Raw genomic sequence first — 12,535 nt, 5'->3', positions numbered from 1 at the left:
GGAAACCTTTCTGGAGTGTTTTTCACGGCCTCCTTTACATTATTTCATCATATGGCACGTTTTTACATGTTGAAAAATCGCATTTTTTTTCGACATAGTATAGTATGGCGTTTTTTCGGCGCCAAAATTCATGATGATTTTTTTTCAAAGAAAACCTTTCTGGAGTGTTTTTCACGGCTTCCTTTACATTATTTCATCATATGGCACGTATGTCAATATGTAAATGACAATCGCCGTTATTGAATTCCTGTTCCAGATCAAATGTTCAGAGCTCACCCTGAATGCAGCCGTTTTCTGTCTGATAGTTTTCCTCATTGTAGTCTTCAATAAACTCCTTTTCCTCATGTCAGGATGTGGTGAGACTCTTTCTCAGTCGCTGCAGACGTCCCTCATTGTGCATCTCCAGAGAAGAAACAGAAAAACTGATCACTGCTTCAGCATCACAAACGCTCTCCAGCACTGAGAGTGTTTTAGGAATTCATTCATTGTGTTGTGAACTTTGAAGGAGCAGAAACTTTACAGCTGCCAAAGAGCTCCAGTTCTGGATGTTTTAAGAAATTAAGTTCATCAAATGAACACTTGATTTTTGCTGATAACTCATTAAATTACTGAAGAAATCTAGCATAAAAACCTGTAAACTCAGGCAGCTTTTGTTAAAGTTTGTCTATAATTCTATCATCATGTTCTGGAACCAGGACTCAATTCAGATACTTGTGCGTTTCTATATTTAAGGCCTGAGGTTTGAACGTACAGCAGAGGATTAGAAAGGAGTGATTTTAATGTTTAAATCAGTTCAGTAAATGTTTGGAGTAAAAATGATTAAAATTTTGATTTAGATAGATTTGTGTCAGATAATATTGTAGAGTCTCACTTTAATATATCCAAATGAGTTCAGTGTATTTACATTTTATAGAATAGTTTATTTCTTAATCTCAATACTGTACTAAACACCCTAAATATTATAATGGTGTAAATTTAAATAAATAATATTGTAGTGCAGAGTCATAAACTTTAGTCAGCTAAACTTACATAATATCACTGCACAATCTTAACCTGAACATTCATATTACTGAGGAAAATTTCCATAAATCCTGATAGAGTCTTATCTGGAATATGTCTAACATGAATCTTTTTGTATTGTGCTGATAAACAACAATAACCTGACTTTCAGATAATATTTATTATCTGTGATTGTGAGACTAAATTCCTCCACATTCTATAACTTTACTAGCAGCTGTAGGAATAAATAAAAATAAAATCTGTTCATTTCCACATTATGCACATTTATTCATTCTTAACATCTCAGACTGAATGGTAGCTGGCAGTAAAAACAAACTCATCTGCTGGACTGAATTTCCCAAAATGCAAACATGGACAGCATTTAACACTCATGTATTCATGGCAACGCTAAAGTTTTTGCTTCTTACCAAAGTTCACAACACAAGTAAAGACTTAACATCTGTAAACAGAACAAAAACGTATCGACAAAGTTTTCTGTTAGAGTTTGTGTTCTTCTAAGTTAAAATCCAAGATTTTAAATACTTTCATTTCCTGCAAATGAATATCTACTCCAAATGTCTCACTTATAATCATTATCAGCCTTAAAAACCCACAAAACACCCCTTTATACTCGACCACACTTAGTACAGTCCGGTTCCCCCTTCTATCAATCTGCTTGGAATCATCCACTTCCTGTTTGTCAAAGTGGCCTTCTACCTGGACAGGTTTTGTTGGAGCTCATGCAACAAACATTTTGGGTAACTGCACTTTAATATGGATGGATGACACTGATCTAGAGTCTGTTTTAATGAGACTGAGTTAAGATGTGTAGCTCTGTCATTAAATAGGAAATTATTTCTCAGAATTCACAGAGAAAAGTCTGAAATGTTTGCTAGGTTAGCGTCCCACATGTTCTTTGGCTCAGCTAAAGCTAACTCTCTCCAGCTTCTGGATCTCGAGTTGCTTGTTGTTAAAATATCTTGCTGTAGGTGCTGAAGCTCAGAAAGTCTGAGATGTTTGTTCAAAATAAGCTCATTCTCAAGTCTTATCTGAATTGTCCTCTTTTGTTTGAACTTTCCCTAAACTTAGGAGTTAATGACAGAGCAGCACATCCAGACTCAGTCTCATTTATGTAGAGATTAAACTTCAGTGTAATTCATTGATGTTAAAGTGCAGTTTTTCAAATGTTTGTTGCACATGCTCCCAATCAAACCAGTCCAGGTGGAAGACGATGTGAAGAGAAAGCTCCAGAGGATGAATATCACACATTTACATTGGAAATAAATGTCCTTTAATTAGACATTGTCATGCAAAAGTTGGATTTCACTTTAATGGTGTTCAAATCTTTGAGTGTTTTGTTGATGATGGTTTCTAAATGTTTTTTGACACTCAGCCCCAAAGATTAAAACCTTCTACGGCTCACAAGCTGCAACAATTCACACATTATCAACTATCTTTCTGACTAAACTAAGATAAAAAGTGAAAAACTGCCTGATTCCTGCATCATGAATGTCAATCTTTTTGTTTTTTATGCCAGTAAACTGAATATATTTGGGTTTGACATTTTATAAACCAAAACAAGAAGTGAATTACTGGAGAAAACAATCAACAGATTAATGGACAAAGAAAATGTGTTTTCCAACATATATGTCTGAATTACTCCAACATTACAAGATACATACAATTTTAATTCAATTTTAATTATATAACACCAATTACAGGTCAAATTGTCTCAAGACACTTTATTTTTAGATTTTTTGGTCATTTAAAATATGACAGTAAGAAATTTAAACCTCTTGACTAATCCAATTTATTATTTGATTTTTAAGAGACTAATCGACAATTAAAATAAGTTTCTCCACTAAAACTAATAAACATGAGGTCAAATAGAAGGAAGAGTTTTAAATACTGCAGTCCCACGATGACAAGAATAAAGTTTGTCAACAAAAACTAAATCTGCTGGTGGATTCCATGAAAGTCCTAATAAATGATAATAAAGTGTGATACTCAAGGTTTGTGGTGCTAAAAATGTCAAAGTAAAGATATCAAGTTGAATATCTGGATGGAGGTTGATAAAAGTTGATCTCCCTTCATTTCTTCTGGAGTCGACTCCATGGATTTCATGGATGGTGGTTAAAGACCTGCTCTTCTAGTCGTCTTCCTTCTAGTCGCTGTAAAAAGTCAGTCCATCCTGGCCGACTTCAACACCTCTTCATGACAACTTATTCTGCCTCGCACCTCGTGGAAACTCCAGAAACTCGGGAAAACCTGTCGAGACTCGAAGAACTCGTGGAGACTCGAAAAACTCGTCGGGCGGGGGAAGGTGTGGTGGGCGGTGGGGGAAGGTGGGGGAGTAGAGGGGGGAGGCCGCCACCCACCTCCCCGCCTACTCTCCGCCCTGACTCCACCCAGACTCCGCCTTGGCTCCACCCATGTGGTGACTTGAGAAACTACGATGACAAAGGGACGACGAAATTATGTTATTTTATCTGATCTGTAGCTCAGTGAGTTAAGGATTTGCCTATGGAGCTGCAGGTCGCTGGTTCAAGACCAGACCATTCTTAAATTTTCTCAGAATCCTGACAAAGACAAAGAAAGAAAACTGCCGCTGGCGGGTCTTGAACCTGCGACCCTCCGCTTGGGAGTCTTCTTCTTATCCCCCTGAGCTACTCGCTCAGATACTAATTCTTCTTTTTTTTGCGCATTTATCATCTATTTTTTGTCGTTTTCGAGTTTTTTTTTAACTCAGGTCTCGACTCGACCGATTTTCTCAGGAGGTTGGACTTCAGCCTTTGTGCTGGAGGGTGGAACCCTCACTTCCAAGACTTTCCAAAGCCTCCACACCTCCCGAGTCCTCAGGACCTGAGCTTTCACACAGTCTGAGGGCTGAAATTTTCTAAGTCCCACAGTAGTTCTCTGTTAGATTGAACTTTCGGACAGTCCAAGGACTGATATCTTCTAAGTTCCTGAGTAGTTCTCTGTTAGTTTGAGCTTTTCGACAGTCTGAGGGCTGAAATCTTGAAAGTTCTTGAGTAGTTCTCTTGTAGTTTGAACCTTTAGACAGTCTGAGGACTGAAATTTTTAAAGTTTCTCAGTACTTCTCTGCTAGTTTGAACTTTCTGGTTAACAGAAGCCTTAAAACTTGTGACCATGAGTCTTGATTTCACATTTAGACCATCGATCTGAGTTCTTCTCAGACCTTCACCTGTGGGTTTTTAGAAATCCTGAACAAACTTTGATTCTCTTTACTGAACAGTAAAGTTTGTGGAGATCAGAAGGTAACATTAGTTTGATCAATGCCTTCAACTACTAGTAGACTTTATCTGGAAAGCAGTTTTCTGAAATGAGTTCTTAGTAAATCTGTCTACAATCAAACCAAGAACATAGAAAGAGGAAATATTTGAAGAAACAACTCGATGTTTTCATTTCAGACTAGAAAACACTTCAAGACGTTTATCTGTTTTTGCTTTTTGATCGTTTGTTTCTTCTGTTTAATTTGATCTTCTAAAGTCTAAATGGTCTTTTCAAATGTTTTGTCTTTAGTTTGATTCTTAAACGTTTAGTTTTGCTCTTTTCTCATCTTATATTCTTTTCTAATGTCTGATTTGATTTCCAAATGTTTTGTCTTTTTCATGTTTAATTGTTGTTTTTTCAAATGTTTTATCGGCTTGTTTGAAATTTTTTTTCTTTCCCAATATTTAATTTTTCGATTAAATCTTTAAGGTTTTTCTTTTTAAATGTTTTACCACCTTTTAATGTTTAATTTTCTTTTTAAATGCTCCATCGTATTTTCTGCTTATCTCATTCGATATTTTGTCAGTTTAATATTATTTAATTGTATTTAAAGTTTACTTTTATTAAACGAACAAAATATCGAATGAGATAATTAAGCACAATACAAAACATGTACTTATGATATTAAACAAAATTTTTAAAATAACATTATTCAAAATCACAGAGAAATATTCTAGAAAATTACACATTTAAAAAACACTTTTTAAAGCAGAATAATATTAAACATTTAAAAAAATACAAAACATTAGATTGTTAAACCTTAAAAAAATACTTTTTAAACAAGAATACTAAACATATAAAAAAATACAAAACATTAAATTAGATTGTTAAACCTTTAAAAAATACTTTTTAAACAAGAATAATATTAAACATTTATAAAAATACAAAACATTAAATTAGATTGTTAAACCTTTAAAAAATACTTTTTAAACAAGAATAATATTAAACATTTAAAAAAATACAAAACCTAAAATTAGATTGTTAAACCTTTAAAAAATACTTTTTAAACAAGAATAATATTAAACATTTAAAAAAATACAAAACATTAGATTGTTAAACCTTTAAAAAATACTTTTTAAACAAGAATAATATTAAACATTTAAAAAAATACAAAACATTAAATTAGAATGTTAAACCTTTAAAAAATACTTTTAAAACAAGAATATTACACATTTAAAAACTTTTTAAACAAAAATTTTTTTTTTAGTTTTATTGTATTAATTTTTTCCCCCTTTTATTTAATTGCTTTTTGTTATGTAGTTTATTTCTTTAATCCTCTTTTTCTGTCAAGATTTTAACCCCAACCTTAAAAATGAAACAAACCCTTAAATCACAATGAAAATAGTTCTGTTGTCACAATCATGAGTTAGTCAATTATTCAGTTTATCAATTCAACTTTATTTGTTTAGCACCTTTTACACAGATGACAAAACTAAACAAGCAAAGAGAAAAAACTATGCTAAAACTATGATTAAAACTCAAAACCATTTAAAAAAAAAGATTTAGCATGGTAATAAAATCTGTTGTGTCCAGGGGATGGAGGGAGTTTATTGAAGTCTTCTTGGGCTCGCATGGGAAATCATTTAAAATATAAACTTGATATTCAGTCTAAGGAAACTGGAAACTGCAGAGCGACAGAAGAACCAACAATAGCTCCTGTTTTCTCCTTTAATGAGTCGACTCTTCTTGTGCTTTCAGACCAAAGAACTACAGACTCTTCACAACCTGCTCAAACTCTTGGTACAGGACCTCACCACACAGATCAAGAAGGTTTCTGTCTCATTTCTACTCTGAAGCTCACCTTCTCCTGCTCAAACTACTGACAAATGTTTCTGCTGCTCTAAAGTCTGGTCCCCAGAACTTCCTAAAAACTCTCAAAGTCTCTTCTGCTGCAGGTTGCTTTGTAGAACTGTTCCAGAAAACCTCACTAAACCACATGGAGGGGCCTCAAGATAGTCGTCCAAATGAAACCGTACAAAAACCAAACTAGCACAACCCAAATGCTAAAGTCTCCTGCAGCCTACCAGAGAACCTCTGAGAACAGAGAATCAGGACAGGAACTCTTACCTTCTGGACAACCAAGAATACACAATGTGTCTGGCCAAAAACCTCTAAAGACTCACTACAGCCAAGATGAAGACACAACTCAGCTGTACCAAATCCACTAATCACTGCACACATTAGCACCATGTGCCAACTGTGGCTAAAGAACCACATTTACCAAGACAACTATCCGGTACAAAGCCCTAAAACACACCAAGAAACACATTGAAGACGATTTTACTGCTGGAAGCTGCAAGCCAACAAACTAAAGCAATGGAGCCAAACCCGGTTCTGTGGTGAAGAGAAGCAGAGGAAATGTTTGTCTGCAGCCAAATAAAGCAGGAAGACACTGAGCTGCTCAGGTGTTCCTGATAACACTGAGCTGCTCAGGTGTTCCTGATAACACCAAGCAGCCACCTGGACAGCCAATAGGAACACAGCTTACTGGAAGTCCAGAGGGCTGGGTTAGTGAAGGAAATTTATTTTAAAGTTGAGGCAGAAAGTTAACAAAGAAAGTTGAAAACCACCTTCTGATACCTGAAATCTCTGAGTTTTCACACAAAGAACACCTGAACATGTCAAACTGGTTCCATAGTAGAACCATCATTGTAAAAACGTCATAGTATGGTGTGTTGCTCAAAAAACATTACGACCTGGCTGTCTAGGGTCGCCGAGGAGCAACAGAAAAACAGGACAAACACTGGTTTCCAGGGGGTTAGGAGGCTATTTATTTGAAAGAGTAAGTTTACAACAACACAACATGTGAGCAAAAAAATCACAAAGTCTGTCTTTAGTTCAGCTAAAAATATTAGTTTTTGTCTTTTTTATTGACCAAACTTTTCAGGAAGTAGATGAAGAATAATTAAAGCTCTCGTGTAGAAGTCCAACTTATTTTGGATCCTTGTGGAGAGTTTAATCTTAGAGTTTGTAAAGCTGTTGAGTTTTTAGAGTCACATGGATTGTTTTGACATTTAATAACTGAGTCCTGAAATAAAATTACAGTTGTAGATTTCTGTCATTTAGTCTGGACTAAACAAATAACAGCAGCATAAATCTCAAACGTCATTATGAGGAGTCTGGATTGAGGTTTCTCACTTGATAATGATCAAAACATGAAATTTAGGTTGGTTTAAAGGAATATTCCACCTTAAATCTTTGAATGTTGACCTAAAAGGTTGGTTTCAGGAAGTATTCCACCTACAAGGTCCTCAAACATCCACCTTAAAGGAACATTCCAGCAAAAATCCTTGGACATGCACCTAAAATGTTGCTTTAACCGAGTATTTCATCCAAAATCCTCAGAGACCTGAGGGGCTGGTTAAAAGGAATATTCCACCTAAAACCCCAAATATAGACCCGAAAGGGTGGTTTAGAAAAATTCTTCAATGTGGACCAAAAAAGTTAGTATGGAGGAATATTCCACCTGAAATGTAGACCTGAGAAGTTGGTTTGGAAGAATATACCATCCTAGACATCCTTAAATGTAGATTAAAAGACGGTTTGGAAGAAAATTCCACCTAAAATCCTCCAATGTAGACCTAAAAGGTGAGTTTAATGGTATATTCCACTTAAAATTCACTACTGTAGACCTTGGAGGTTGGTCTGATGGTATATTCCACCCAACATCCTTGAACATAAACTTAAAAAGTTGGTTCAAAGGAATATTCCACCTAAAATCTTTCAATGTAGACCAAAAAAAATCTTGGTGTAAAGGAGTATTCCACCTTAAATGTAGACCTAAAGGATGGTTTGGAGTAATATTCTAAAGTCTTCCAATGTAGACCTAAAAGGTTTATCTGATGGTACATTCTACCCAACATCCTGGAACATTTACTTAAAAGGTTGGTTTATTGGTATATTCCCAGAAGAACCCTTGAACATCGGGCTTAATGGTATATTCCACCCAAAATACCAAGAAGTCAGTGTAAAGGAAACGTAGACCTAAAAGGATTGTTTAAAGGAATATTTAAATTTTTATTTTCATTATTTAATAATCTGTTATCAGTCAGAACCCTGGCAAACTTATTTTCATCAGTTTTTTTAGTGGAAGTCACAAATAAAGGAGCTCTTGGTTTTTCCCGGCGTTACTGAGTCAAAAGCTGCTGTTTCAACACAGACACGTTCACATGCATCCACAAACCTCTCAGCACTCAAACACCCACAGACAGGAGGCCGGCTGGACCGAGGCTCGGTGACGTCCTCAGACCCACAAGTCGGGGAGTCGCTGAACTTGTTGGTCCGGTTTGAAGGCCTCCGTGTGGTCCAGTAGAAGTCCATGTAGTCGGTGTTGGCTTTGAACCGCAGCGACTGGCCGCCATCAGGTGGACCGGCTCGTCCTCGTAGGGCTCCTCCTGTAGCCTTGAGGGAACCACAGGAACATTCAGTAGCTGTTGGATTTCTTCCTGTCAGGCTCGTGGTAGAACAGCTCTGAAGAATCTTGTACTTGTCTTATCTGGAACAATCTAACAGCCTAAACTGTTAACAGCGGTGTAAAGAAGCAAACACACAGGCATAGATTAGGACTCAAACTAGATGTATTTTAGAAAACAAATCAGCTTAGAGGCATTTGTTCACACGTGGCTGAATAGGAGGCCATCCAATCAGATTTGAGGTCTTCACTCTGTAGTAGTTCTGGTGAGATGAAGCCTCATGAGGCATTGAACCACTTGAGCCAATTGGTTAGAAAAACGCTTCATTTCTTGAAGCTTCATGAGCACACGAAGCCACCTACTGGCCAGGTGTATAATCACAGGCAGCTGTATCTGAACCACATGTCTGATGCATTGAATTTTTATCTGTTATGGCTGTTGGGAATGACTATGAAATATAAGAAAATGTATGACCAAATAATTTCTGTAGATAAATTCTCACGTGTAGAATAAAATATATTTTCATGTATTCTGTGTGTGTGAATTTTCCCCAAAATGGTAGAATCATATAATGTGGCAGGTTGTGTAATGATTTTCTGTCACTTTAAGAAAATGCCATGGCCTTAAGCAGGCAAAGGACAGTGAAAGTGTGGAACTAGGAAGATCCTACTGAATATGCTGTGTAACTTGGACAATGATGCACAGGAAAGGGGACAGTTTATTCCTTTTATTCAGAAATAACAGTTTCTCAACAGTTTTTGGTTTTAAACTATTCCTTTTTTGACACACACAATAATCACCTCACCTTTGAATAAAATAACAGTGAAAAATACAGTTCTTGGTAACCAAAGCTAATGCGTCTGTAATAATGTTAGATTCAGCTTACCTGATTAGGAATCATCAAATTGAAATGTTCCCACACAGGGGAAATCCTCCTCTTCCTAGCTGGCTCCTTCCTAAAACCCATCCTTCTCTCCTCACTCTCCTAAATCTCCAAACTATCTTTCTACTCTCTAAAATCTCCAAACTATATCCAGACTATATAAACACTCTCCAGACTCTAGTATTCAAGCTATTCAAACTCTCAACTGACCGCAACTCTCTATCAAAATCCCACATTTTGAACGGAGCCTTAGGGGTTTATGTTGCTGTCAAACCTCACGGCAAAATCTGAACCCCTTTCCGAAGCAGTCACGTGGTTCAGCCAGGCAGTGAGGCTTCGGACGTCATCATTTTGGCTCCTCCCCTAAATGAAGCAAGCCTCGATACGTGCTTCATGGAAACGCCCCCTCCATTACTCGGCACACGCTTCAAAGCCTCGGCACGTCTCCTAACATCACTACTCTGTAGGTTGTTTGTTTGGTGAGACTCTTGGACCTCCATCAGCTGACGTGGATGTTTGATGGTCTTCCTCTCTAATGCCAGATGATTCATCCATGAATTCAGCAGCTACAGACTGAAATGAAGCTCATGCTGCCATTATTGAATTCCTGTTCAAGATCAAATGTTCAGAGCTCACCTTGAATGCAGCCGTCTGCTGTCTGATAGTTTTTCTCATTGTAGTCTTCAATAAAGTCTTTTTCCTCATGTCAGGATGTGGTGAGACTCTTTCTCAGTCGCTGCAGACGTCCCTCATTGTGCATCTCCAGAGAAGAAACAGAAAAACTGGTCACTGCTTCAGCATCACAAACGCTCTCCAGCATTGAGAGTGTTTTAGGAATTAATTCATTGTGTTGTGAACTTTGAAGGAGCAGAAACTTTACAGCTGCCAAAGATATGAGCTCCAATTCTGGATGTTTTAGGAAATGAAGTTCATCAAATGAACACGATTTTTGCTGATAACTCATTAAATTACTGAATAAATCTAACATTAAAAACCTGTAAACTCTCAGGCAGCTTTTGTTAAAGTTTGTCTATAATTCTATCATCATCTTCTGGAACCAGGACTCTACAGAAGTTCCTTCAATCAGATACTTGTGTGTTTCTATTTCATATATACTCTCAAACGTTCAGCCTCACAGCCTCAAAATATCTGTTTAGGAAGTGTTGTGTTTCTAAATTCTGCTGAAAGCACTGACAGACATTCTCTTACAAGGTTGTGTAAAAAGCAGCCTATCCTCTGAGCTACTGAGAAATCTTCCTGAACAAAGTTTCTAGGCATAAATCAGTTCAACTAAAACTAAAGCCTCAGTCAGAGATAACAGGTATTGCAAATTATAAAGAACTTTCTTTGTTAACTCAGACTTTCTGCTTCAACCTCACATAAAAAGGGGAGTTTAACTCGTCAGGTGACTGAAAATGAACGGCTTGTGCAGTTCTAGATCCAAAAGTAGGCTGTTTCAACTCATGTTTTACTACAAATACATGCAATAATAAATAAATACAATGGCTGGTTGTTAGTTTATTTGCTATTAATGTCATTTTATATACTGTAGTGGAAGAGAGAAGGAATTTAATGAAATTATGGAAATTCAGAGAGGTCATGTTGCGCAACGTTAAGTTAAGCGGTTTAATTCAAATCAGGTGAATGTTTAACTTCAGTGCAGCTCAACAGATTTCATTTAACCTTAAAGTAAAATAATTTTTTTAAAAGCTAAAATACACAGCAGAGAAATACAGGTTGAGAAGTTCATTTTAATAATGACGGACAGTTACGGCAGCAACTAACAGGTGTTCAGCGGTAAGTTAGCCACCTGTGTTTATTAGCCCGCTAGCTAACTTAGCCGCTTAGCTAGCTAACGCGTCCGGACCAACTGCTCAAACACGACAAAACACATCTCTTCACAAGTCGCTGACTTAACGTACAACAAAAAAATGCTGCTGGTTAGAAGTACTTATCTTACCGTGTTTTACTCCAAAAACAAGGGCAACAGCAGCCAGAGATGCTACCAGACGATGCTACTAGATACGCTAGCGCGCTGTCTGCTATATGTATCTATGGTCTGACCAATCACTGCTCTCTGGCTCCGCCCTCTGAGAATCTTGTTGTCGTTTGGCTCCACACTTGCTGATGACCACTTCCGGTCTCAGAAAATGAAAAAAATTGACCTTTTTTCGTTTCTCTCTTACTGATTTTATTTTTTTGTTATTCTAAATATAAAATGAAAATCAAAGCATTTTTAAAATTTCGCATATCCCTTTTTGATCATGAAAAGGGAAAACGCCTTGTATTTCAATTTTAATTTTTGCATTTTAAAACGAAAATCAAATAACCACACATTTTTTGTTTTTCAATACCCGTTTCAAAACGGAAAATCCAATTGCCAGATAAATACACGGACTGTTATGGAACTAAACCATAACAATTAACAGCTTTCCGTGTAAATTATTCTGCAAAATTCAGGCCACAACTTTTCAACAATTTTATTCAGCAACCTCGAAAAACCCTGAATATGAAACTATTTGACAAACAGCAATGAATGTTTTTCAATCGCCACCCCACACATATGCAAACATATACAGTAAATTATATCGTGTCACAAACATCACCTCAGTGGTGTAATGACACGTGAAGTAGGTGGAATAACTGCTGATTGGGCATGGGCATACTGCAGCCACATCTTATGCATTTCAAATGACTTTGGTCATATAGGTGAAAAACAGATGCAACTGTCCCAGTTTATATTTGTTCAGTCTGATGTGCACGACTGATCGCAGCGCTGAGGCCATTCCTCTGCTACGTGTCTCAAGTGGGGGCAAGTCAGTCCCTGAGGCGTGCTTCAGATTTGTGGACATCAGGTGAGATTTGTGTCGACACTCATCTGTCTGACAGGCTTTTCATCAGCAGAAACACTACATTCGATGAGTTTCGATGAGCGTTCCAAACCATG

At 36.8% G+C, this 12,535-nt stretch overlaps 1 protein-coding gene across 1 annotated transcript in view; it reads right to left on the bottom strand.

Moving 5' to 3' along the window:
* Positions 1 to 8,771, bottom strand: part of LOC129348059 (uncharacterized) — a 14,222-nt gene extending 5,451 nt beyond the window's left edge. The window contains exon 1 of the mRNA XM_055007371.1: positions 8,477 to 8,771. Coding sequence (XP_054863346.1) covers positions 8,477 to 8,613 — 137 coding nt within the window. The 5' untranslated portion in view covers positions 8,614 to 8,771. The remainder of the gene's footprint in view (positions 1 to 8,476) is intronic.
* Positions 8,772 to 12,535: the final 3,764 nt, after the last annotated feature.

Source organism: Amphiprion ocellaris, chromosome 22 (genome assembly GCF_022539595.1).
Source record: "Amphiprion ocellaris isolate individual 3 ecotype Okinawa chromosome 22, ASM2253959v1, whole genome shotgun sequence".
In the NCBI taxonomy this organism is placed as follows: Eukaryota; Metazoa; Chordata; class Actinopteri; family Pomacentridae; genus Amphiprion; species Amphiprion ocellaris.
Note: the sequence above shows the minus strand (reverse complement) of the source record. Positions and strands in the feature narration are given on the sequence as shown.